The sequence below is a fragment of the Blastocystis hominis genome, assembly GCF_000151665.1.
Source record: "Blastocystis hominis, Singapore isolate B (sub-type 7) whole genome shotgun sequence assembly, scaffold_4".
In the NCBI taxonomy this organism is placed as follows: domain Eukaryota; class Bigyra; order Opalinata; family Blastocystidae; genus Blastocystis; species Blastocystis hominis.
Window position 1 is genome coordinate 88,208 of NW_013171849.1, and position 26,068 is coordinate 114,275.

Here is a 26,068-nt window from a genome sequence, read left to right on the forward strand (position 1 = left end):
TTTCGTAACGATATTCTGTTTAAACGTGTTGATGCTATCATTTGTATGCTCTATCCATCGGAATGTCAAAACTATTTAGCATTTAACAAAACAGTTATATTCATGCCTGCTCACCGTTTTCTCATCAAACGATGTTCTTCAAGTGATTCGAAAAGCCTTATAAAATGGATGTTCAATAAGCCTAAAGCTCCTATTATTGTAATGGCTGCAGGAAAGTATGATGCAGAATACATCAACTATTATTCTGGAAAGAATGTGGACTATATAATTGCGTCTACAGTACTCATGTATTCCCCGCCTACATCTTATTCACCGAAATACAATGAATATTTGTATGCTCCTTTTAAAAGAAATCCATTTTATAAACGTTACAAAGCAACAATATCGAAGGCTTGTAAATCGTCATATTTCAATTGTCCTGTTGTCCATATTCGAGAAAAAATAAAAGGAAGGTTCACATATTCTGATATCAATTCATTTAAGGCAGTGATTGTATTTCCATATGCTGTTTTATCCTATTATCTCGCAGATTTGATTACTACTGCTATTCCAATGTTTGTGCCTTCACCATCATTTATCGTTCAAAATAAGATTAATAGGAAGCATATTGAAGCCAATATTCAGTAGCCTCTTTTGAAGAATCCTCAGGTGAATACAAGTGTTTTGAATTAGGATGTCGAGGAGGTTCCTGAAATCTCTTTCCACAATAGGAAGGATCTCCGGCTTTCATATCATAACTATACTCCATGCTCAATTATTTTCAACAATATCTCGCACTTAGTTGAGTTGATGAAAACAACGAATTATTCTCATGTGTATGAATGCAATTTGAAGTATCGTCAACATATTATCAACCACAACAAAATGCAATGGAATAAGTTGTTTCAAAAAATACAAGTAAATAGAGTGATGCCCACTAGTTGGAATGAATCGTTGAATTGTTTTGGAGAAACAAGTTTTTACTAAAGTAAATATATAAATAATACAATATATAGTATTTTTGTGAAAGAATTATGTGTGAATATTTCATGTGGATCGTTTTTAATAATTCTGTGCACGTGTCTTTTCCAATATATAATTGTTTGTTTCTCTACACTGCTTTTGTTGCTTTCATGTATATCGAATATAAATAATAAATAGCCTTCATCATGATGAGTCACAAATAACAATTTATACAATAGAACCAGCGATTCTTGTGATGCGGTGATATAAAATTATGATTCTATTTTATATATATTCCTAAACTATTAATAATCAAACTTAACATCATAGATAACTCAATACTAAGCTATCAGAATTATAAAAGTGAAAAATAGCATGTTATATGAATCACGTGACTCAAATTCTCAATATTTGTCCACGTGTTTTGGATCCATTTTTCTCAAAACTCTATTTTTCTCTGTCAATACTTGGCGAAATATTTTTTTCATAATTAAATAAGAAACTATATATGATTATGTACACAAATAAATTATTAGAAAGTCATTCAACTGCATCCATATACACATTTGCTCGAAAAAAGGCTTAACTTAGAAAAGGTGCAATTCCTTTCAAGTAACAAGAATATAATTTTTAATTGTTTAAAAGAGGTCTGGTAGTGAAAATATTCACGAGGCAAGTTTTGGAAAAAGCTATCGATTATTTTATCAAAATAGCATGCTTATATATTTTTATTGTTTATAATGACTTATTGGAAATGTATCACACCCCTTGGAGAATCGATATAAAATACAAAAAGAATTTTTTGCTTTTGTTTTTGCCATCATCATCGTGACAAGCTTATTCCACACTTATGATGATTTGTATTTATGTAAATATGTATTGCAATCATTTCTGCTATGTTATACAATCAGCCAATACATCAGAATGAAATTGCTTTTTTTTTATATTAAAGCGAAAATCCTTGAACATTTGATTCAATACATTATTCTTATGAATAGTACTATTTTTGTATCATATATTAAATAGTGCTGAATATTACTTTTGTCCTAATATTGTAATGTATTGATTTTTCGATATTAGTCATAGGTTTGGTACATGAGTTCTGGATTACGCTTTATAGCATTATCACCATTTTATATGTAAAGAAAATAGTATCCTTATTATTTTTAAATAGTTCTTAAAAGTCACAGAGTCATTCTTATTTGGTTTGAACAAAAAATAGGATTATTGGTATTGATTTTTCGATTTTACCATTTTATTCTTCATAGGATAGCTTCATTTAATTTATTCATAGTTGAATAGTCATTTCTAATATGGTTCTAACAGTTCTAAAAATCTCAGTACATTTTTAGTAGTTTCGAAAATGATGTTGATGTGGGAGTATCATATGAACCAATTCTCTTTTAAAATGGAAGTAGATATTTCCATCAATCCACATTCACACTCAAAAGAAGGGAATGAAGACAATAGCTCAAAATACAAGCAAAACTAGTTGCTTGCATTGAAAATCATATGTAAATAATATGAACAAGTGTGCTTCATTGACACAATATAAGAAAAATAGCAAATACTAAATCTGATTGATATTCTCAAAAATAGAGTAGAAATCACACTATGTGCTATATTATGCTCTGTGCTTCAATGATATTCAAAATACTATACCATCGTTTTTTCACATATTGTGACGTTTTTCTGTACAATTTCCTTGGACATATATATATATATTGTGGTATATTTAGATTGTAATTTAGAAGCTTGTATTCTTATTGGAATGAGTGAGTGAATGAAATATACAAGCTTTGGTTAAACTCAAGCTATTGTATAGAATCAATAATAACTCATTTCTAGAACTTTTGCCCATAATAATAGGATTGACTAAAATTCCATTTTTATCAATAGAACTATTTTCTAATTTCAACTTTGGCACAATAATATAGTAAATGTACGCCTCTTATCGAAAGCTACATAATTAATGTAATACACTAAGAATCCATTGATCATTGAGCCCAATTTGATATTCCTTCCTTATCATGCTCATACTCCTTTCATTCTTTATCCATATTATTATGACCACAATATTTTGAACCAATATGTGGTTATTGTCTGTAGTATCTTTGTAGTTCAATTATAATCTGATTAGTGCAAAACACTCCACACTAGCTTTATTCCATACGTCTTTCTTATTATCTGAGCAAGCTGCCACATGTAAGTGCCTCGTTTATAGTCCTTTGATATCTTGGTTCGTTTGTGAGGTATTTCAATGCAAAATTCGTTGGCTAAGACATAAAAGTGATAATCTACAAAATAGGACAAATCACAATCAAATACGTTGAGATATCATCCGATTCAATAGTTCTTCCTTGTTATATCCATAATCAATGAAATAGGGATGGAATATGGGATTATCCATTGAACGTTTGATTATGGAATAGGGTTCCATTTCATGGTCAGCATTGTATCGGTAAAGAATGTTCTTATTCTCGGCAAGCATTTTATCTACATTTACAATTCTCTATGTGTGGTTCAGAATTTATATAGAACTACATGTCGACCTGTAGGATGAGGTACAACACTATGCATATACACTCGCTTCAATTCCGATTTTGTATGAGGAACCATATCCCAACTAACCATTACAACAATCCACACAAATCATATACATATTCTCACACAATCCTTTTTCATAACAATTCTTGTGATTCACTTCTTTTTCATTCATTAGGAATGACTTTAGCAACAATACGGCTTTCGGATCCTTCAGTGTTTGATTATGAATCTGGAGTGTCGAATATAGAGTATCGGATGAAAATACATCGATATCACTCACAAAGTAATGAGTTGTATCAATGAACTCGATCGCTAAGTCCCTCAAAACATTGATAGGAAAGATTGTATTGTTTCGATAAACCGGTTTCTTTCCATGATAATAAATGCTTTGATAACGCGAGCCGATCCTAGACTTCACAATGTAGAGTATAAAGGTGATTCGTTTATAGGACTTGTATGAATCGATCACCTCTCTTAACTCATCAATCTCATTCTCTGTAACGAAGATTACCATATTGATTCGATGTTTCCATCTCTTCATCAAATAGGGCAATCGATCTTTCCGAACTAACGTTAAGATTGTAATTAGAGTGACATCATCATAATCCTTGGGATTATCTAGTATGTAAGAGAGAGCAACTTTCATAAATCATACATGGCTTTCTTTTGAAGGACGAACATTCATCTTTCATTGTATCATATGTAACGACATAGAATTGCTGGCAATGTGAGTATGGATGTGAATCATGGCAATCGAAAAATAGATTCTCTTTGTTGTGCTTGAAGAAATCAAACAAATCACTGGCATTATGACAAGCTGAGCTCGCAAATGGGTTGAGATAATATGGAACGAGCTGTTGAAAACACTTCTTTTCATTGCTGAAATGCTTGAGAGAGGGTATCTTCATTAGCTTTTGCACATATACGTTTTTCTTTCCATATCGCTTATCAAGAGGTTGAAAATCAATATACTAGTTATAATAGGATGAGAGAGCAAAGAATACAGGAGCAACTGTTGGTAACGTTGTGGTAATAGTTTTCGAATGATGAGACAAGACTTTGTGAGATGGTAATTGTATTTGCTATGGAATATGAAAGAATTGAGTGGAGAACTTACTTTTAAGACATGAATTGATTCCAAACTCCAGTTTGGATGAGTAGTGTGTAACAGAATAGAAAGCTCCCCTAAGACTGCAAGGATCAGAAATACTATCATTTCAAATAAAATACATATATATATTATGCAAAAACCAAAATATAATGAACCAAACTACTCCACGAAAAATACACTATTTTTGCTTGATTCCATGGAAGATATTATCAATATTGAGATGTGGATATGAAATATGCATACTTGTACTATGGAAAATAGGATGTAGAGTGTTTGTCATCTAATGAAGCGATTTTGGACAAAGAGTCGGTTAAGCATGTAAGAGCGATACACTTGGTACTATACAATCCAGAAATGAACTAAAATGTTGATAAATCAAATGATGAGTGCTGTTGTGAAGAGTAATGGAAGTGTCAAATTACGATTCTCTATTAATGTACAAAATTCATTCATTTTGTACTATTCATTAATTCGATATCTCACAAATTGCATGTTTGAAACAACTCGAAAGTTTAGAATCTACAAGCTGGAAAATGTGACATTGCCCCATTTATTAATACATATTATAGTAGTAGTAATTGCAATGAAACTAAAGAATACCTTAAAAGTGAGGATATCTCTTAATGATGAAATGATGTAAATTATCGATAAAAAGATATATAGATTATTGTTGGCTAGACAGAGTGTATAGACACAGAACGTGATAGATTACTGACTTTGTTTTCCCATTTCTATTCTTGACGACTATGGGATTTGATATGTGTTCCATTTGTATCGTATCGTATTGCATAGAACTACATTCCCATCTATTTGAATAATGCTAAACAAATCAAAAATGGTATGTTTGGCTACCCATTCAGATTTAGTATTCATTACAGTTTTTGCAATGGAATCAATCCATTCACTCAAACGACAAAGAATAAGGAAAGAGGATCAAGTATAGATTCATACACAACTCACCTGTATCATATTAAGTTTACTATTACCATTCTGTGTGTCCTATGTTTCAATTATTGTTTGTTTCAATCTATTTAGTGTTCAATATCGTATAAATTGGTAAATTGTAGAGTACAATTGATATATGTTTCTCTATCGACTTATTCTTCATCTTTCGAATATGTACCTATTCATAGAAGTGATATTTCAACTAAAAGGTATGTACTAACTATTGCTATTATTGTTTAGAGTAATACTAGATATCAACAGTTCTATTGTATTAGTCTAGGTATGTTGATAACATTATAGAAGACGAGCAATAGTTCTGTTTCTACTATTCGTGTCAATTCTACTGTCAGTGTGCCAATTTCTACAAAGATTGAAAATAACAATCAAAACGAATCGAATCACAGGAATCATTCCAATGATTTAGAATTGGTCCTAAATGTAACAAAGAATCATCAAGTGAAAGCAGGTCATGGTATTTCAGATAAGCTTCCTGGAATTGGAAAGAACAGATATGGGTAGGAAATGGTTGATTCATGTTTTGTAGTGATATGCTGATTGGCAAAAGTACCGAACGATTAGATCCTTCCATGATTAAGTCCGAAGAGTTACGTGAATTGTTAATTTCGTTATTGTGGAGTCAAATAATAGGGTTCGTTCCAAACGAAAACTGTTCCTTCTCCCAAATACCAAAGGTTTAGGAAATCGATTACAGCTTTTCTGTGGTTTGTATTTCATATCTATTCGACATAACTGCTCTATTGTGAGTAGGACTGTGCCTTGTTTTCTTTTAATGATTCTAGTCCCTCATTCTGCCTTGTGGCATAAGTTTTGGACTATCAAGCAATTCTTCCCTCAGCAAGTTGTCTTTGCTGATGATGAAGGTATCGATAAGTGAATAATCATTTAGTTGAATAGACTTGAAGTATCTATTTCATTTTAGCTATCTAATCGTTGTGAAGGCTTATGGTGATCATATCAGAACAGATTTGCAAAGAATCAAGGACTTTATCATGACGGGCGATGAGCAAATTGGATTACCTACAGGCATTACAACGATTATCGGATATTCGCATATTCTTCGATTCATTCTCGATTCTAAACCGTATCATTCGATTCTATTAGCCAGTGGAATTACTAGTTTCCAAAGAAATATGTCATCCCATTTGAAGGTTTACTATTGTTATGGAGAGTTTTTACGAGACATTATGCAGATTACCGATCTGACAAAGGAAATGATGAAGGTACGGTATCCGATCGTTTTTGAACAACCCTATGATGCAATTCAGCTGAGAATGGGAGGACGACTATCGGATGTTCCCATGCCTAATCATTATCTTACCATGGAGTCATTGAATGTTGCCATTCGATGTGTTGGAACCTATTGCAAGTCAAAGGATATTTATGTAGCCTCTGATTCCATAAAGGCCAAACTATTCATGAAAGAGAAATTACAAGAAAAGAATGTGACTTTTGTCAATGAGAAGTCTTTGTTTTCCGATAGTCAACTGAATAACATGGAAGGTGTTTTTATCGCTACCTATTCTGCTGTGGCTGATATTTATATTCTGGGAAATAGCCAGCAATGCATAATGACGGAAGATAGCACATTTGCTTATGCTGGATGTGCTATCACAGGGAAACCACCAGTGATAATTCCATGGACGAAACAAGTATGTTTAAAAAGTGATAGCTTAAAAGAACTGTAATGAAGCCAAATTGGGAAAGGACAATGCAAAATAGTAATTATGAGACTAGGATTTCTATACTATATTTGTGAACAACAAATCAGAGTACTACAATACTCTTTGAAAAAGACTTACCAATGTGATCATATTGTAATATGATATAATACACACGCAATGATACGAATAGTACTTTGTAGATATCCAATTTGTTGAAAAACGAGGTACATTAGTTTTGGATTTTAACGAGCTTTAATCAATAAATAATAATGATAGTAAATATAGAACAGTTGATAGATAACAATAGAGAATATAGGGAAATGATATAATAATAGAGAAAGAATAAACTATTGATACTGTAAAATACCTGCATAATAATAATACAACTACTAGTAGAATACGATTATTGGAAAACAAGAAATACTGGGAATTAGGAGATATTATAGTTACTTGGTAATTTGGTTTTCGTATGGTGCAGTTAATATTGATTGTAATTGCAAGTTACTTGCTGTAAGTCTCTGAGAGATTATTCTATGTAGGTCACAACTGTCATCAACGAACATTTTCCTCAATAGTTTATGTAACTATTCAATCAATGCTAGCCATACACTCCTATTATCACTTAGGTATCAAATCACTCTGTTTATTCGATGTAGACGTTCTGGAAATCAAAGTCAACAGTATAATGTACCATTAGTTCGGCAAAGTGATAATGGAATCAAAGTGCACTCTACAAGTGTTTTGGGAAACAATGGGCAGTTAGTTCGACCAGCAGATTGGAATAGCAATATAACTACAGATATCAATGTAATAACCATGCTCAATACAAACCAGACCCATCAGCTAATTAATGGAGCTAAGATTCGAGATTCACTGCCTGGAATCATAAACAAATTTGGGTAATAGTTCGATGTTTATGAATTATCAAGTAGGGATAGAGTTAGAGGTAAGGGAATATCGCCAATACATATTAATCAAATACAGTCTGCTGAGTTAAAGTCATTGTATTATTCATGATTGCTCTTTATTATTGCATAGAGTGAGATCAAACCAGCGATTGATTCTATTGCCCAATTATAAGGGCTTGGGAAATCGTTTGCAGCTGTTCAGTGGATTGTATTTTCTTTCAATTAGACACAGAATCCCTATTATCAGTACATTCAAATCTGTTGTTGAGACCTAGTTCCTTATTCTGCATCATGGCATAAAGTGTGGAACATTCGGCAGAACTATACTGGACAGATTGTTTATGTTCCTGATGAAGGTATCGTCTAGAAAATCGTTGATTGTATAGATATTAACTATCTGCTTCACTACAGTTACTTACTAGTTCCTAAACCTTTTGGAAAGTTCAAAATACAAGATTTGCGATACACAAGCAATGCAATCAAAACAGGAAAGGTTGATCCTATATTCCCAACAAGAATAACAGCAGTAATCGGAAATTCACTTCTACTGAAGTTTGTGATCGACTCTGTGGGATATCATGATATTCTTCAGTACAACGGAATAGTGAGCTATCAGAAAAACATTTCATCCTATCTGCGGCAATACTATTGTTATGGAGAATTTTTGAGAAACGTTATGCAAATCACTGACCTGACAAAGCAGATCATGAGAGTGAGATATCCAATCGTCGACACGCAACCATTTGATGCGATTCAACTGAGAATGGGTGGAAGTCTTTCAGACTTTCCCTTGGAACAGCAATGGTTATCAATGAAATCTCTTTCTGTAGCAGTTCGTTGTATAGAGTCATGCTCTAAAACAAATAACATATATATTGCTTCTGATTCGATGTATGCAAAGAACTATCTGAAACAGAATCTGAGGAATCGAAATGTGAGTTTTGTGAATGAGAAAGCTCTATTCTCAGATACTCAAGTGATGAATTTAGACAGTGTTTCTTTAGCTACATATACAGCAGTGGCAGATCTGTACATATTGGGTGAAAGTAAATCGTGTATCATGACAAAAGACAGTACATTTGCATTTGCTGGATGTGCACTCTCTGGTAATCCAGCGATTACATTAACATATGAAGATGATGATTGCATTCGGTATTAATATATTGAGTTTGATTGAATAATGTAGTTTTGATGCTTATTTGTTTATTATCACCCTCATCAAAATACTGTGTAACTTTAAGAAATAGCGATGTCAGTAGAGTATATTTTTCTTGAGTTTTTCACAATCAATAAGTTTTAACAAGGAATCATCGATAATACAATAGTAAGATTCACATAAGGGAAAACTGTAAACGATTAGATTATCTTACAAAACTATTGTACCTTCTTTTTTCCTGTCTTCAAACTATTAACTTCAGCTTAATAGCAAAAAGAAATCGGACGTTGATTAAAATGATTGAAAACGTATTGGTCAAAGTTATTCAAGAGTTTTTGGTTATTACATTTTTTTATTCTAATCACATTACATTAAATCCAATTGTATTCTAAAATTATGGAAGTAGCAATTGACGCGTAAAGAATGACTTTTTTGGCTGTTATATGCTTAAAGGTTACTCACACGTAGGGATTGTCACTATTATTTTTAGTATATATTTATCATCAATATCTTAATGCGAATAGATGTTTTATTATTCAAGAGTTGTCCATAAATAACATAATCAAAGGGAGACTGATAAATAATAGTCTTTAGAGTTTTGAGTTTTGTGGGGGAGAACAATTCAATAATACATTTTAATTAGGTAGACAATGCTGAATTTATTTGTAAAATATTGATTTTTGTATATATTTGTATATTAATCATTGGTCAATATTCGTGAATATTGTAATTATTATTGCGGATAATAATATGCAGACAAATAATAAAGACTTAAAGTTGATGGAAAGTTGCATTATATATGTTGTTTTGCCTATCTGTGTATTATGTTGAAGATAAGAATCAATCAAACGTCACTTTAATTGATATTGCAGCCATAATAAACGACACAAGAATATATAAAAATACATTTCCTTGTGAAGAATGCAGATATTGGCTTTGTATTACCCGCAACCATGAATTGATTCATAGTAATATGCCTTCATTAATTAATAATACATTGAAAATAGTTTATGATATTGTATGAGTGTATATGACTTTTAGCTATATATATATTATGATAGTGATAGATAATATTACTAATATATCATTAAAGAATAATGCACTATAGACTAATCAATAATCAGTATTATGCAATACTGTAACATAGATAATGTGTGAACAAAGAAAGAAAAAACAACTTTTGATGTAAATATTAGAAGAATTTCTGGAAAAAACAACATGAATTAGAAAAAAGTATTGTCTGGGTGCTTTGATGTTTCCACCAAATAGAGAGAGAACGTATAGCATCAAAGAACTTAACTCATCATTGACACGGAATTCACCACGCATATACTTTATTGTCATATGTCTATATGTGGAATATCATGTTCGATCAACAACGCAAATAAGGAACGGTAGCACTGTCTCAAATCATATTTATGTTTCATGGTTATCAAGCGATATAGAACTGCATATTCTTTCAATTTGAGCATTTCAACAACAATAGAAACTGGTACTTACCAAACGAATGACTCCAAAAACCAATTCAAACGTGCATTGAAAATAAAAACACATTGTTGGAAATATTATATATTTTCAGGATGCGGTGAAAAAAAACATTGTTGGTATACATCTGTTGGACCTAGCCTATTGTATATACCTCACAGAGCATTATTATTGTGTAGTAATATGTACTGACATATGTAGAAAGAATATTTATAGATGGAAAGGTTGATTATGGAGCTGATTTCTGTATTGTCGTGTTTGGATAATTATTGTAATAAATGCTATCTAAAAGAAGAACTATATCTGTTTTGCATAGCTTCAATACGGTTGCTACCACTCAGCAAATCATTACTCGAAATCCATCAAAATCTACTACTTTTATGTGTGTTGATATCCCACATTCATAGAAATCGATAGGATCGTAACATAATCCTTGTTTCTATCTTTTCGGACTAAATACTGTTTTTGTGATTTCCTGTCCTCCACATTTCCAATACCTAACTCATTTAGTCATAGAGTTACCAATCGTTCATATCCCTCATACGCTACTATTCCGTATTATTACACTGGAAGCTACTACAGCATCGTAAACAGCGAGATTTCTACTCTTAATGCTCATTGTTTCCGTATAATGATTTCATTACTACTGTTCTATTATACACGCTGTACCCTATTCCATATTTCTTACTGAATCGCTAATTCCTTGTACCTTTGCGAATCGCCTTGAGAGAAACATGGGTTCGATTTCCCCTACTCCATTCCTTCCATACAGCACGTGTCGGTATCATAGTCCTTCATTTTAATTACACACTTTCGAAATAGCGCAACACAATTCGAGGATCTCACGTCGGAATCTCACTTGATAGAAACACAAATAGTCAAGTATTTTTTCTAAAATAAACGCAGCTCCTCTCAATCGTGTTGTACATCGTGCTCTCCTCTCATAATCTTTTTCGTATGCTCCAACATATCTTGCTTCTTGCTATTGCAACTTCGATCCAGGTTACAGGAAAACCGGGATTCCTTGCCTACACCGATTTCAGAGGTAAACCCTATAAGGTCACCTACGACGAACGATCCTTCTTCCTCGATGGAAAGAGAAGTATTTTCTTGGCTGGATCTGTCCACTATCCAAGAGCTACTCCAGGTTTGTTTTCTTTTCTTCTTGTTACATACAGAGATGTGGGACACGATTCTCGATCAGGCTGTAGAGGATGGACTGAATCTGATTCAGATTTACACTTTCTGGAATCTGCATGAGCCGGTGAAAGGTCAGTACAATTGAGAAGGAATTGCTGATATTCGACTGTTCCTCCAGAAGTGCGCAGATCGCGGCCTCTTTGTGAACATGCGAATTGGACCTTATGTGTGTGCGGAATGGGACAATGGAGGTATTCCAGTGTGGGTGAACTATCTTGACGGTGTCCGTCTTCGTGCGAACAACGATGTTTGGAAGAAGGAGATGGGTGACTGGATGAAGGTGCTTACGGATTACACGCGTGACTTCTTTGCTGATCGCGGCGGTCCTATCATCTTCTCTCAGATCGAAAACGAGCTCTGGGGTGGAGCGAGGGAGTACATCGACTGGTGTGGAGAGTTTGCTGAGTCTTTGGAGTTGAACGTTCCTTGGATGATGTGCAACGGAGATACCTCTGAGAAGACAATCAATGCTTGTAATGGAAATGATTGCTCAAGCTATCTTGAGTCTCATGGACAGAGTGGCCGCATCTTGGTGGATCAGCCTGGCTGCTGGACTGAAAACGAGGGCTGGTTCCAGATTCATGGAGCTGCAAGCGCGGAGAGAGACGACTACGAGGGCTGGGATGCTCGTTCTGCGGAGGATTACACGTTTAACGTGCTGAAATTCATGGACCGTGGAGGCTCGTATCACAACTATTACATGTGGTTCGGAGGAAACCATTACGGAAAGTGGGCGGGTAATGGAATGACGAATTGGTACACGAACGGAGTGATGATTCACTCGGATACTCTTCCGAATGAGCCGAAACACTCGCACACCGCGAAAATGCACCGCATGTTGGCGAATATTGCGGAGGTTCTGCTGAATGACAAGGCGCAGGTGAACAACCAGAAGCACCTGAACTGTGATAACTGCAATGCGTTCGAGTACAGATATGGCGATCGATTGGTGTCGTTTGTCGAGAACAGCAAGGGCTCGGCCGATAAGGTGATCTATCGCGATATCGTGTACGAGCTGCCTGCCTGGTCGATGATTGTGCTGGATGAGTACGATAATGTACTGTTTGAAACGAACAACGTGAAGCCTGTGAACAAGCATCGTGTATATCATTGCGAAGAGAAGTTGGAGTTTGAGTACTGGAATGAACCAGTGTCAACGCTCTCGCAAGAAGCCCCGCGTGTTGTCGTAAGTCCGAAGGCGAACGAGCAGCTGAACATGACTCGCGATCTGACCGAGTTTTTGTACTATGAGACAGAAGTGGAGTTCCCTCAGGACGAATGCACACTGTCGATCGGAGGAACCGACGCGAACGCTTTTGTGGCGTATGTGGACGATCATTTCGTCGGCAGCGATGATGAGCACACGCACCACGATGGATGGCACACCATGAACATCAACATGAAGAGTGGAAAGGGAAAGCATAAGCTTGTTTTGCTCTCTGAATCCCTGGGAGTATCGAATGGAATGGATTCGAATCTCGATCCTTCTTGGGCATCGTCTCGTCTGAAGGGAATTTGCGGATGGATTAAGCTTTGTGGTAACGACATCTTCAACCAGGAATGGAAGCACTATCCGGGATTGGTTGGAGAAGCCAAGCAAGTTTTCACTGATGAGGGAATGAAGACGGTAACATGGAAGTCGGATGTTGAGAATGCGGATAATCTGGCTTGGTATCGATCCACGTTCAAGACTCCTCAAGGACTCAAGCGAGGAATTGAGGTGTTGCTTCGTCCTGAGGGAATGAACCGAGGTCAGGCTTATGCAAATGGACATAATATTGGTCGCTATTGGATGATCAAGGACGGAAATGGAGAATACACTCAGGGATTTTATCACATTCCGAAAGACTGGTTGAAGGGTGAAGGTGAAGAGAATGTGTTGGTTCTTGGTGAGACTCTGGGTGCGAGCGATCCAAGTGTGACTATCTGTACTACTGAATATGTTTCGAATTAATCCAGTTTAACGTGATGTGATGTGGCTGGTTCTTGTTTGTTCAAAACTCAAACAGATTTCATTCATCATCGCTCTCAATATCCTTGCTTTTCTTATCATATTTCTCTCTCTTTGTCTGACGCAAGTTATTTAGTACAGAATGGTTGACTTTGAGAATACGACGGCCAGAGAAAATCAACCCTTTGGGAGGATACGCCGTTTTGATAAGTTCATCTGCATTAAACTGCAGCATCCCGATTTGACTAGATCTCACACTTCTCTCTCACCCCTACCGAAACATCACCGCTAAATCACTGTCGTCCTCCACGCTCATCAGATTCTCCTGGTTGATCGCAACCAAAGCCAGCGCTAAACGCATCAGCGCCTTGTCTCCCTCGATGAAAATCACATCCCAGACGCGCACCACCGTCATCATCGGCAGCGTGTGAATGAACCAATGCATAAACCATGAGAGAGAAATCGACAGAATGTGCTCATCAAACGACTCCAAGCGCGAAACCAGCTCCGGAAACTCCTCGCGTGCGAACTCAGAGAACAGCTCCTGCATATCATCCATCCAAATCGAGCAAAACTGCATCAATCCTCGCTCCGCTCAGCGTTTCATCGAAATAATGCGGTGGAAATGAATACTGCAGAAGACCAACAAACGTCCAGAACGTTGTTTCCTCGTCAAGAATCACGACCAACAGAAGGGCAGCCAGCAGATTCATTCCTTGGCAGTATGTGAAGTCTTCGCAAACCACCGAGCTCGCCAGCAGAATCCGCCGAAGCGAAGCCACATAGGGGGCTTCTTCCAGGCGAGTCTCTCCCGCTTTCTCTTCTCCCACCACACGTTTCGCGAAGAGAGAGTGCGTAGGGAACGTTCGCTTCACATCCTACCAACAAACACGCAAAACACGCAAACCTGGTCGATCTGGTTTCGAATTCGCGAATCCAGTTGTGACTGATACAACTGCTGATACGAGTTCGGAGAACGAGCCTTCAACTCGCTTCCGCCGCTCAGCCGATACCAAACATCGGCTCGATATTCGTTCGGCACGCCTCCATGCATCAGCATTCGCAGCGTGTTTCGCTGACGATTCATCGACGTGAGCGACTGCGTCCATTTCTTCCCAGACTGTCGCGACCAGCTGAAACTCAGCTTCGCCGTGCCGCCAAGATTTTGCAGAAACTCCTTCCAAGCAAGGGTGTGCTTCTCCCATCGCTGTGCGTTGGATCTAGCATGAACGCTCGCTTCCATCCCTACTGAATCCACTGCTTCTCCAAAATCGCGTAGCCCTGGCTCTGGGGAAACATGTAGCTATCCACAGCGTAGGGCTGCAGCGTGTAGTTGTGCTGGTTCTCGAAGGAGTCGCTCAGATCTTCGCAGGGAAGGATGCCATACTCCGGAAGGACGCGAGGGATCGAAGGAGCGGACTGGCTGCTTTGGTGGTTTTGGAAGGAAGAAGAGTTCACGGTGAGAATGTCGTTGTTGCTCATGTAGTCGCGGATTTCTTGGGGAGACACGGGGCTCTGCATGTAGGGGCAGGCGATTAATAGAACCAATGGCGGAATGTTCTAATATGAACAAAGAAGGGAATCGAGGGTTACTTTTTGTATCAGGTAAACGATCGAGTCGTAGGTTTTGTTAATCACAATTTCGTTGTTCACTGCAAGTAACACAGATCCAGCGAGTGCAGAAAAATAGGAACTAGGAATCAAAGAGACGAAAGAGGAGATACGCAGAAATAGAAGAAATGTATGTGAAATCGCTGTGATCAAACTTTTTAATTTCAATCGTAGAAAAACGATCGGGTAAAATGATTTGCTCAATTCTTGGAATACCGCTCTCACTACAATAGATAATGCAATAGTTATCTAAACATGAAACGATCTCTACTAATCAAGTTGACTTCGAACCGTTTTCCTTCGTTATTCAAAATACTTCTCAAAAGCTGGTCTTGATGCTCAATATCGCTCGTGTTCGAAAAATAAGTTCCTAAATAAGAAAAGGGCGATGAACCGAACCATTGATCGAATAGACTATATCACCCATGACAATGTCCTTTAGTTCTTTCCAATCACTACATTAAAATAGGAAAATACGTGGTACTTCTTATACACTTTACAGATGTAGGGTAATCCACTCGCATTATCAATATTTATAGATATATAATCCAGAAAGATAGAAGCACCTAGAGAAAATATGTAGGTTTCAATCATACGTGAAGAAACCGAATATGTTACAGATGTCCAAGTATCAGGAATTGGCTCGGCTTTCATAACAAAGATAATAGAATTCTAGAATAGAACGGAATGGATTGTAAAGAGAGTCCAATCAATATCTATAGCTATCAGAAACTTCCTGTGTGGTCCCATGGTGTAATGGTTAGCACTCAGGACTCTGAATCCTGCAATCCGAGTTCAAATCTCGGTGGGACCTTCCTTTTGCTTTTATACATTATTGTTTTCTATCTTTGTTTTTTTTAGTAATATTGTATGATTCAGGATAGACTTGATGCGGTAAACATTATTTCAAGGAGAGGACATGAATCAAGGTCAGGCTTATGCAAATGGACATAATATTGATCGCTATTGGATGATCAAGGACGGAAATGGAGAATACACTCAGGGATATTATCACATTCCGAAAGACTGGTTGAAGGGTGAAGGTGAAGAGAATGTGTTGGTTCTTGGTGAGACTCTGGGTGCGAGCGATCCAAGTGTGACGATCTGTACTACTGAATATGTTTCGAATTGAGTCTAACACTGATTGGATATGATTTGAATGAGAATGCTGGGTGAATGAAATAGAATTGCAATTTATAATCAATCAAAAGGGTTGCAAGCAACAAATCCAAACCTGGTTTTCTGTGTGGTGTTATTCTGATAGATACACATGCTGATATTTGCTATTATAGAAATGACGAGATGGATAGAATAGTTTATTGGACTATGGCAATGTGACACGATTATGAACTATTAGTTTTTTGTATTTGCGTACTGGGATTGTAACTGTAATGCTGCCAGTTGGGTAGACAAGGTGGATCCACAACAGGTAATTTGACTGCTTTTTGCTGCTTGTCTGATTCTCATATTTTCTAGTTTACCAGTCGGTATGAATCTCTGAAGTGTCTGCTACGTGAAATCCAGAGTGAAATTGTGAAGCGCCAGTCGTATTCGGACTCAATTTCGGGTTCTTCCTTTTTGTCTGTAATTCAGTCCTTGGTCAATCCTTCTCGAGATCAACGTAAAAGCTCTCGTTCGAGGTCCGAGACAAAACAGAAGAGTGTTCGTGTGGCATCTTCGCCCCTTATGTCGGATCTGAGTGTAAATGATACAGCACCCAATATGTCTATCTATTCTCCCTCCGTGGCCAGGATCACCCCATTGTCCTCTGCCTCTGGAACGCCACTTGCCATCAAATCGGAGTCTCTAACTCCTCGTTCCCAAAGTGATTGTGGTGAGGTAAGTCCAATGGTTCTAATTCGACGCAGAACACCTTGCCTTCGCTGCAAACCCAGTCTATTTCCATGGAATCTTACGTAGAGGAGTGTGTGTGCGTGAACCCTAGAAGCCTGTTGCTACCCCTTTGCTGTATCGGCGCGTAGTGGAAGCCATGATCACCGTAGCGCGAATGGGTAGGGCAGACAGCAGCGATTCGATGCAGGCGTTCACACCGAATCAGAGTTGATCCACTGCACTGAAATGTATTTATCGAAGGAATGTCCGCAGCTGAGTTTGCCGCGGGTTTTGGCTCGGTTTCTCTTGCCGACCGTCTGCAGAGTTCTGCTTTTCCTCGGCATTCTCACGCCTTTTTCGGCCAATTCCACATCCAATTCCCCTTTCTCTCTTCCAGTTTCTCCAGTTTCGCTTCCCTCTTTTGTCTTCCTTCCTTGTTCGCAGACCGACTTTTCTTCGCGAAATCCCTCCGTCAACCCTTCGAATTTCGCTCTCCACGACTCGCTTCTTCGCATCAAAGAAGAAAATCCAGCGACTTCTCAAGCAGGAATCGATCTGCGGTTGCTTCCTGAAGGGACGAAGAAGCTTCTGAATGCGTGGATTGGAAAGAAAAGCGCGGAGTGGACGTCGACTTCCGCGTCGATCGTTCAATTCACCGCGAATCTTCTCGAATCCACTCCACTTATGGGCGTTTCATCGGTGAATCGATCGAAAGTAGTTCCCTGTTTCTCCTTTTCATGCAAGACGCGCTTTGTCTTCCCTGCGTTTCTCTCGACTCTTCTCGTTTCGCCTTCCTTAATAATGCAGCAGCTCGATGAACTCGATTCCTCATCGCAAAGTCTTCTGTTTGTTCTCTTCGTTTTCATTGAGTCTCGTAGAATCGCAGCGATTTGCTCCGCTTCTTCTTCTTCTTCTTCTCTTGGAATCGGATCGGCTGTTTCTTTTTCACCATTCGATTCATCGCGAAAATCCTCCGTTTCGCGCGTCGGTCTGAGCGAAAACACGCCGCAGCTCGAATTTGTGGCTTCTGGAAAGTTTTGGAAGTGGCAAGCGGAGGCAGTTCGAGCTCGCAGAGAAGCGGAGAAGCTGTGCGGAAAAGAACGAAAGCTGTGGGCGGAGTTTTTAAAGCGATTCGGTGTGATTCTGCGTGGGTTGATTGGCTTGCAATTCCTGGATAGAAGGCGCTTTCAGCTCCAAAGAAGTTCAAAAGCGCGAGAATTCGATTCGACGCGTGCCTCGACAGCGCGAAAAAGACACGAGCGAGCTATCGCGTAGACGTTTGGGTTTGTTGGAACGCGTAGAATTGCTAGTGAGCAAGCCGCTGAGCAGCTTCGACAACGATCTGTACGTGTATTCTCGGCCGTAATCGATTCGAATTTGCTTGATTGCAGCATTCCTTGGTCGGAAGTGATCGAAAACTTCGCGCCCCCCGAGCGAGCTTCGAAGCTCCCGATGGGTTCGATGGGTTCAATGAATGCGATGAATGCAATGAGTGCAATGAACTCGATGAATGCAATGAATGGATTGAATGGGGGTGCGCCGGGTTTGGAGGAGGGAAAGCGGATTTCGACGCCGAAAGCGCGGATTGTGAATCGAAAGCGGAGCGTTGTGGGGAGAGAGGAGAAGATTGCGAGAGAAGGGAATGGGAAACGAAGTCGTGTGGTGGAGGAAGATGCGTATTACTTGAAAATGAATACGGAGAACTTGCAAGCACTGAAAGCGCATTTGGAAAGTGTGAAGCTAAAGGAGAAGGAGCTGAAGCAGAAGAAGCATAAACGGAAGGTTTGACTTCTTCGGATGCGTTTGTCTTTTATTGTACTAGTAGGGGTATGAACCTTTGTGTGTTTGTTGAAAACCTGATTGTCATCATTATTTTCCTGTCTACTAGAATCCAATGTCTGAATTAGAGGTATATTGTTGAAGATCGGAGTGAGCTCGTAGAAGAAATTTAACGAAACCGCTGAGTTTGTTCGTTCGTGGCATCCTGCCAAAACTGTGTCAAATGAGGACAAGCTCGCTGGATACTCTCTATTCAAGCAAGCCACTATTGGAGATTGCAACATTCCTGCTCCTGGAATCTTCTCGTTGACTGTATGTTGGATTTTCTTGTAGTGATGGATAGGAGAGAGCGAAGTGGAATGCCTGGAATGCCTTGAAGGGTAGAATTGTTGTTTTGATTTGGTGAGTTCGTAGGCATGTCGAAGGAGGAAGCTATGCAAAAGTATATCGATTGTATCGAGGCTCAGAAGGTTAAATATGCATAATTAGTGTGTTTGTTTGCTAGTTGTTGTCAAGAGTCAGATTTGCTTGAGGAAGCTACTCTCACGAAGCATATACCATTGGTGCTTTGTCAAATGTTGATACTGCTGTGTATCGCATGAAAATTGAAGGAAATGATGACTTTGTGAAAAAGGAGTAATGAGTTCAGGAACTGCAAAATAAAATTATTGTGGACCAACAAATGAGGAATAAGCCAATAGTAGCAAGCAACAGCAAAAGATGAGTTCCAATGAATAGCTAGGTGAAATGATATTATGGTAATGATTGCTTGTGCTTTTCATAGCACCAAAAAGTGTTTAATATGGAACTTACTGACTTATGCTATAACCAACATATTAAGACCATTCTTTAAGAATGAAATACTATTTTGCATTTCAAGTTCCGAAGGTTAGTATGAATAGGATAATAAATGCTTAAACAACATCAAGATACCATAAATAGTTCTTTGAGTTGGTTTTCCAGGTTGAGAGAATCAAAACAGAGTATTTGAAGGTTTGCTGATAGTCTTGGACTAATTTAAGAAATAACGATATTAACACTAGACTTTGTTATTTTACACATATTTGACACATAACAAATATATAAAGCATTGAAATGGGATGATGAAACTATTATCGTTGTGATAAACTAGTATTCACATTGCACATAATTGGATAGAGTGTGTTGTGGTGAATATGGAAAACTAACAGAATCATGCATAGAAGCACGATTAGCCTGTGTTGGCCAGGAATGGTTAGTTTAATAGTAATATGTTTGGCCAAGTCCACCCTGCGATTAAAAGTGATAATTGGAAGTATTTGGGAAAATCACAAAACTACCTTTGAATCAACTTTTACTCGAAAAAATGAAGTAGATACATATACACATACAATTCGATGTCACTTATAAAGCTAAATACTCTATTCTGGAAGTACCAATAAAGAAGGTAAACGAATCATTTTTCGTTTAAAAAATACTGGACTTTTTTGTCACTTTTTGGATGTGAATTTCCACTTTTCAAAAATTATAGTAATGAGTGTTATCTCCCTGATTCTGTTCCTCTTGCAACTGATCTACGCTGCTCCGAGTTACTCATGCGACGATTCTGGCTATGACGAGTATCTGAAATATTATCTGTCGAAGTGCGGAACTGACTGTGGAGAATACAAGACGTACCACACTGATTATTTATTTTAAATCATAGGAAGCATTTTGCATCTTTCGAAAAATCCTGTATTGAGATTAAGACCAAGGCTACTTACAGAGATTATCCCATGGATTTCTCCATTTTATCCGACTTCAGTGATGACGACTTGGTAGTGATGATGGATATTGGAGAGAAGTATTCGCATATGGGATCTTATTATTTGCCTGATACAATTACTAACTCTACTTGGAGAGGTGATTATGTTGCTTCTGACTTGTGTCCTGGATTTGAAAGCTATTCTACCTCCACCTCCACTTCCACTTCGTGGGCAAGTGCCATTGTTCATGCTGCAGAATATGCTTTCTCGAAAGCAGGATATGAAGAAAGGTTTTCTCTGAAGTATGTTCTGAAGTGCCTTCCAGAGTTCAGTGAATCCCAGCCTAACGAGATCAAGACTTCGGATATCATATCATTCATTGCTGAGAACGGTTTAATGACAGAGCGCGTGGCTTCTTCTTTGGGTGAGGATGAACTCTGTTCTGCTACTACCAACAATTACAAGTTCGAGGTTATCCGAAATGATGCTCCGAATGAGAGTGGACTGAAGAACTTTGCCAATGAAGGAAACCCTGTGATTGTGCTAATGGCTCTCGATCTGCTCCGTCTTCAAACTGTGAACAATGTGATCGGCGATGCTATCTACAGAGGATCGACGGACGAACCTTCTGTGTACGGCATCTTGGAAGGATATGACGAGGACAAGTGGACGGTGAGTTTGAATGTGGTTCCTTGTGAGCACATCGTACTGAATCTTCCTGTGACAAACAATGACACGAATGCAAACTATGCTGGAATTGCTGGATATGCGATCTCGCTTGTTCCTGAATCTATTTCTACAGAATACATCGTAGACAATATTCAGGTGAAACTGGATATGATTCCATCTTGGGCAACGAAAATAACATTCAGTGAAGGATCCCTGAACGGTGTCAATAGTTTGGTGATCGATCGATTCCCCAAATTGAAGTCGCTGATTTTCGAAGATTATGCAGTATTGAGTATTGAGTATTTGGAGATCACTGCTCCATTATTAGAAGAGCTAGTGTTTGGCGCAGGAAGTGGATCAGGTTCTGGATCGACTCGAAGATTAGCGGATGCTCTTGGAAGATTGGTACTCAATTGCCCCAACTTGAAGACTTTTATAGTAGGAGAAGGATGTCTGGAAAGTATTGAAGTGATTCAAATCGATGCTATTGGAGAGAGTGTTCGATTTGAAGTTGGACCAAATGGATTGAAGAATGTGAATAAGATTGAATACAGTAGTGAAGTTTCTGAGGAAGTGGTGACTATGATGAAAGCGACAATCGAGAGTACTGAAGGACATGTGGGAGAAGTTGTTATTGAAAGAAATGATTTGACTACACTTCCTCCCACAACTGAAGCTCCAACTACTGTGACTCCCACTACTGAAGCTCCTACTATTGTGACTCCCACTACTGAAACTCCGACCACTGAAGCTCCCACTACTGAAGCCCCCACTACTGAAGCCCCCACTACTGAAATTCCCTTGCCATCTTGCCCTGAAGGACTCGTTGCTTACAGAATTGTTAGAGAATATGGAGCAAATCCTTTATCTTCCGAAACCTTGACATTCTATTATGGTACCGGAAGTGTTGAATTCTTAAGTATGTCTTTCACTGGAACTGCTACTGACATCCTGACTGATTGTATGAAACCTCAATTATTAATCATCGAATTGAGAGGAGCTACAGGTGGCTGGAACGACGATTCCTATTTTACGATTCAAAGTGCATTTGGAGTGAGCGAAAAAGTCACGCTGCAAGAATCGTCATCCAATAGCCTGTACTTCCACCATTCTTATGGATTCATTTCATTCACTGAAGTAACGAGCTGTGAGGAATTCAATGCATTGCCAGATACTGTGAATATGGTTCATGTAATGGATAACGCTTGTAATGATCCAGCTATTGTGGAATTCTCAACATCCCGATTCTCTGATTTAATATATCTATGGATAGGAGATGAAGACTTTATGTATGTTAAAACATTCAAAGTTCAGAACAATTCTTTATTGCAGTATCTTTACATTCAAATGAATAGTTTTACTGAGGCAAAGTACTATTTTAGCAATGATACATCGAAATCTTTCCACGTATTGAATTGTGAGAGATTGGAATCCATTCAAATTGGCGATTGTAGTTTTAGTGATTACTCAGGTCAATTTGAATTGAAGAATCTGCCACAATTACAATCCATTGAAATTGGTACAATGGACATGAAGAATTACAATTTCTATTGGAGTTCGTTTGTGGTTCAAGGTATTAATATGATATTTTGTAAATACTGATTAGATCTACCAAATCTACGATCCATTACATTAGGTACTTACGCGATCGAGGGTTCATTATCAACCCGAATTGAAAGTATCGAATTTCTTTGAGGAAAATGAGGAATCTAGATCTTCCATCATTACAATCCATTCAACTCGGTTGGGGTCCACTTGGTGGCAGATGGAATGACGAATCATGTTCGTTAGTAATGCGAAGTATGATGAAAATGGATTATTATGATAGAGTGTAGATCTTCCAAATCTAACATCCATTATATCACGAGGAGATAGCTTCGGTTATCCTAGAATAGTGACATTGGAAAGTATTTCTGAATATTGAATACTGATAGTAATTAGATATTCCAAATCTTGAAAATGTCGATCTACCTTATTCATTCCAGAATGTGAAATCGAAATCAATTTCGAGTATTGTATGGTTGATGTGATATCATTCATAGATGTTTCTCCCATTCTTGCAGATCTGGTTCAAATCAACACCGAAGCATAATCATAGCATGTATATACGTACTACATTCCATTGAGTGATTATTGTATATTCAATGCTTAAAATGTTTTTTTAATATTCTTTTACATTATTCTTTGTTCATTCTTTTATAATAATCTTGTCATCGATTTATTCTTTCCATCGTTATCATAACAACTCAGATTAGATTAGTTTAGTTTAGCCATCATGATTCAATGCTTTGTGTAATCGATTTTAAGATAATGAAGCATTTATGAGAAGAAAGAACCAATATATTATATACTATTCAATATTATAGAGAAGCTCCTAAAGCAATACAAATGAAAAATAACCATTGTAAAATAAATTCTTAAATTTGAAATGGAACAATGCCTTAAAATTAATGATCGAACGATGATACGCATCAGCACCAATAAAGCAATTTGTAATGGACTAAATAGAAGAGAGTATTCACAACAGGGACATAATGGTTTTCGTTACATTTTTAGTGTAAACAAGATCTTACAGCAGTTATCTCTTCAAGTGATTTTCAAAGCAAATAGAAAGCATATCAACAGCAACAGAATAATGCGTGCGTAATAAAAACTAACCATTTCTAAAAAGGGGTTTGATCACATGTAATGAAAATACCAAAGGTAATGCAATCCATCCATAATCACTTTTTGAACTTGTAATGATACTTATATTTATATTAGAAGCACATACATAATATAATGTATGAAGTAACAGATTAGTTTTTACTCGAAATTGATTTCGATTTCGCATTTTGGTATTATTCAGGCAGATCGACTATGTGAAGATTTGGAAAAATAAATACTATTATTATTTGATATTTACATGTACTATCTAGTATCACAGTTCCAGAAAATAATATCTAATAGATTACATAGATTGTAGATTTGAAATATCTAGACATTCATATATTATGCATAATATCAATATCTGGGATCACAAACGAACAACTACAGAGTTGTGTGTTACATTTCCAATTGTACCAATTAGAATGGATTCCAATGATTCACAATTCAATATGTGGAATGATTTCGATTCATTATCTCCTTTGCCTGAGTATATGAATTGCTTCCGATTTTGATAGCTTTCAATCGATTCAATCCATCGATTTGGAATGTTTGCACTGATTCAAAACATTCATTCCCGATTTCGATTGATTCCAAATTATACAACAATGAAACATCCCAATCAACCAAGACACATTTGTCAGTCTCTTTCAAATGTTTCATTCCAATAATCAGTGGTTCTGAGCCATCTCCTGTTTAAATGTTTCCAATTTCAATTCCATTATACCAATCACATTCAATCATAAGCCTTTCTTTGCGATCATACACCTTTCCACTTCCAAATTGCTTATCATCACACCAATATCCTTCATATTCAATCAAACCATTATTATGATAATTCGTTCCATATCCAAATCGTTTCCAGTTGATCATTATGCCCTTGTACACCAATATTCCATCATCATCATCATCATGCATTTCACCATATCCAAATGGAATTCCAATTTTACCTTCTTTTTCTTTTTCTATCAATACCAATCCTTCAAATCGACTTCCATGATCCAAATCCACTATTCCTTCTTCCACTTCTATGGATTGTTCTTCATTATAGGAAATAGCACCAATTTGATGATTTCCAAACACTTTCTGCTCATTGAGTACAAATCCTTGATTCATGAATACTCCATTATCGAATTGCAATACTTCACATTCTCTATTACTCAATATGAGTGATATCCATCCATCCACTGTGTTTTTCCCAACACCCCCGCACATTCTTAAAAGCAAACCTATCAATATGATAATTGCTATTAGCACAATTGACAAAAACAACAAAATTTTGTATGGAAACGATAGGAATCTATCACTTGTATTGCTTTTCATATTTCAACAAATGTGTATTAGCTTTGTACGGTGAAGCACTAATTTCTAATTCATTGCATTATGGAATAGATATTATTTATTCATATCCTTATAATTGGAGTAATTCCCGATGTTTCTTCCCTAAGACTCTAGAGTTTTCCATTTGAGTCTTTTTGTTTTTAGTAACTGTCCTTTTGTTCATTTCGATGGCTATTTGTACAAATCGTTTTTTCTCCAGATTGAACATAGTTTTCAATCCAATATTCTCATATTCTATTGACAGCCTATTATTATTGCTTGTTTGCACACTGTACCCCAAAGTTTTCTTATTCTAACCTCGGTACTTGATTTCAAGCCGTCATATGAACAAATAAGCATGTAGATCGATTGAATTCTTTTATTTTCACTCCGCAACTATGACTTACTCCGAATCGCATTGTTTGTCTGTAGAAACATCACTTTCAAATACAGCCATTCTTCAAACTCCTATTTCTGTTATACTGATTTTATTACTGTGTGCTAATCCTATTGAATCACATCGAACAGTGAATTCCAGTAATCATCGCAGTGTGCATTA

General features: G+C 37.2%; 9 protein-coding genes; 6 read left to right on the plus strand and 3 right to left on the minus strand.

The window, feature by feature from the left end:
- Positions 1-3,568: 3,568 nt before the first annotated feature.
- Positions 3,569-4,731, minus strand: GSBLH_T00003653001 (uncharacterized protein; the record flags this gene model as incomplete). XM_013042430.1 has 4 exons in its annotated part: positions 4,607-4,731; positions 4,494-4,571; positions 4,145-4,460; positions 3,569-4,107 (listed from the first exon to the last, which is right to left on the minus strand). The coding sequence occupies exons 1-4, from the start codon at positions 4,703-4,705 to the stop codon at positions 3,569-3,571; spliced, it is 1,032 nt and encodes a 343-aa protein (XP_012897884.1). The 5' UTR covers positions 4,706-4,731.
- Positions 4,732-4,964: 233 nt separating this feature from the next.
- GSBLH_T00003655001 (uncharacterized protein) lies at positions 4,965-5,240 on the plus strand (the record flags this gene model as incomplete). Its single annotated transcript, XM_013042431.1, has 1 exon — positions 4,965-5,240. One exon carries the CDS (start codon positions 4,965-4,967, stop codon positions 5,238-5,240), a length of 276 nt encoding a protein of 91 aa, XP_012897885.1.
- A 6,493-nt stretch (positions 5,241-11,733) lies between these two features.
- GSBLH_T00003656001 (uncharacterized protein) lies at positions 11,734-12,061 on the plus strand (the record flags this gene model as incomplete). The annotated part of the gene is made up of 2 exons (XM_013042432.1): positions 11,734-11,923; positions 11,955-12,061. The coding sequence occupies 2 exons, from the start codon at positions 11,734-11,736 to the stop codon at positions 12,059-12,061; spliced, it is 297 nt and encodes a 98-aa protein (XP_012897886.1).
- A 63-nt stretch (positions 12,062-12,124) lies between these two features.
- On the plus strand, positions 12,125-13,930 carry GSBLH_T00003657001 (uncharacterized protein; the record flags this gene model as incomplete). The annotated part of the gene is made up of 1 exon (XM_013042433.1): positions 12,125-13,930. One exon carries the CDS (start codon positions 12,125-12,127, stop codon positions 13,928-13,930), a length of 1,806 nt encoding a protein of 601 aa, XP_012897887.1.
- Positions 13,931-13,988: 58 nt separating this feature from the next.
- GSBLH_T00006688001 (uncharacterized protein) lies at positions 13,989-14,477 on the minus strand (the record flags this gene model as incomplete). Its single annotated transcript, XM_013042434.1, has 2 exons — positions 13,989-14,172; positions 14,203-14,477. The coding sequence occupies 2 exons, from the start codon at positions 14,475-14,477 to the stop codon at positions 13,989-13,991; spliced, it is 459 nt and encodes a 152-aa protein (XP_012897888.1).
- Position 14,478: 1 nt separating this feature from the next.
- GSBLH_T00007147001 (uncharacterized protein) lies at positions 14,479-15,448 on the minus strand (the record flags this gene model as incomplete). Its single annotated transcript, XM_013042435.1, has 3 exons — positions 14,479-14,805; positions 14,835-15,147; positions 15,177-15,448. 3 exons carry the CDS (start codon positions 15,446-15,448, stop codon positions 14,479-14,481), a joined length of 912 nt encoding a protein of 303 aa, XP_012897889.1.
- Positions 15,449-16,457: 1,009 nt separating this feature from the next.
- GSBLH_T00006689001 (uncharacterized protein) lies at positions 16,458-16,670 on the plus strand (the record flags this gene model as incomplete). Its single annotated transcript, XM_013042436.1, has 1 exon — positions 16,458-16,670. One exon carries the CDS (start codon positions 16,458-16,460, stop codon positions 16,668-16,670), a length of 213 nt encoding a protein of 70 aa, XP_012897890.1.
- A 2,216-nt stretch (positions 16,671-18,886) lies between these two features.
- Positions 18,887-19,159, plus strand: GSBLH_T00003658001 (uncharacterized protein; the record flags this gene model as incomplete). Its single annotated transcript, XM_013042437.1, has 1 exon — positions 18,887-19,159. One exon carries the CDS (start codon positions 18,887-18,889, stop codon positions 19,157-19,159), a length of 273 nt encoding a protein of 90 aa, XP_012897891.1.
- Positions 19,160-19,247: 88 nt separating this feature from the next.
- Positions 19,248-19,638, plus strand: GSBLH_T00003659001 (uncharacterized protein). XM_013042438.1 has 4 exons: positions 19,248-19,280; positions 19,313-19,462; positions 19,494-19,530; positions 19,565-19,638. Exons 1-4 carry the CDS (start codon positions 19,266-19,268, stop codon positions 19,633-19,635), a joined length of 273 nt encoding a protein of 90 aa, XP_012897892.1. The 5' UTR covers positions 19,248-19,265; the 3' UTR covers positions 19,636-19,638.
- The last annotated feature ends 6,430 nt before the right edge of the window (positions 19,639-26,068 follow it).

Coding starts and splice junctions, on each gene's coding strand:
- GSBLH_T00003659001 (XM_013042438.1), top strand. Junction 19,463..19,493: donor CTGGAATCTTCTCGTTGACT/GTATGTTGGATT, acceptor AGTGATGGATAG/GAGAGAGCGAAGTGGAATGC. Junction 19,531..19,564: donor TGCCTGGAATGCCTTGAAGG/GTAGAATTGTTG, acceptor GTGAGTTCGTAG/GCATGTCGAAGGAGGAAGCT.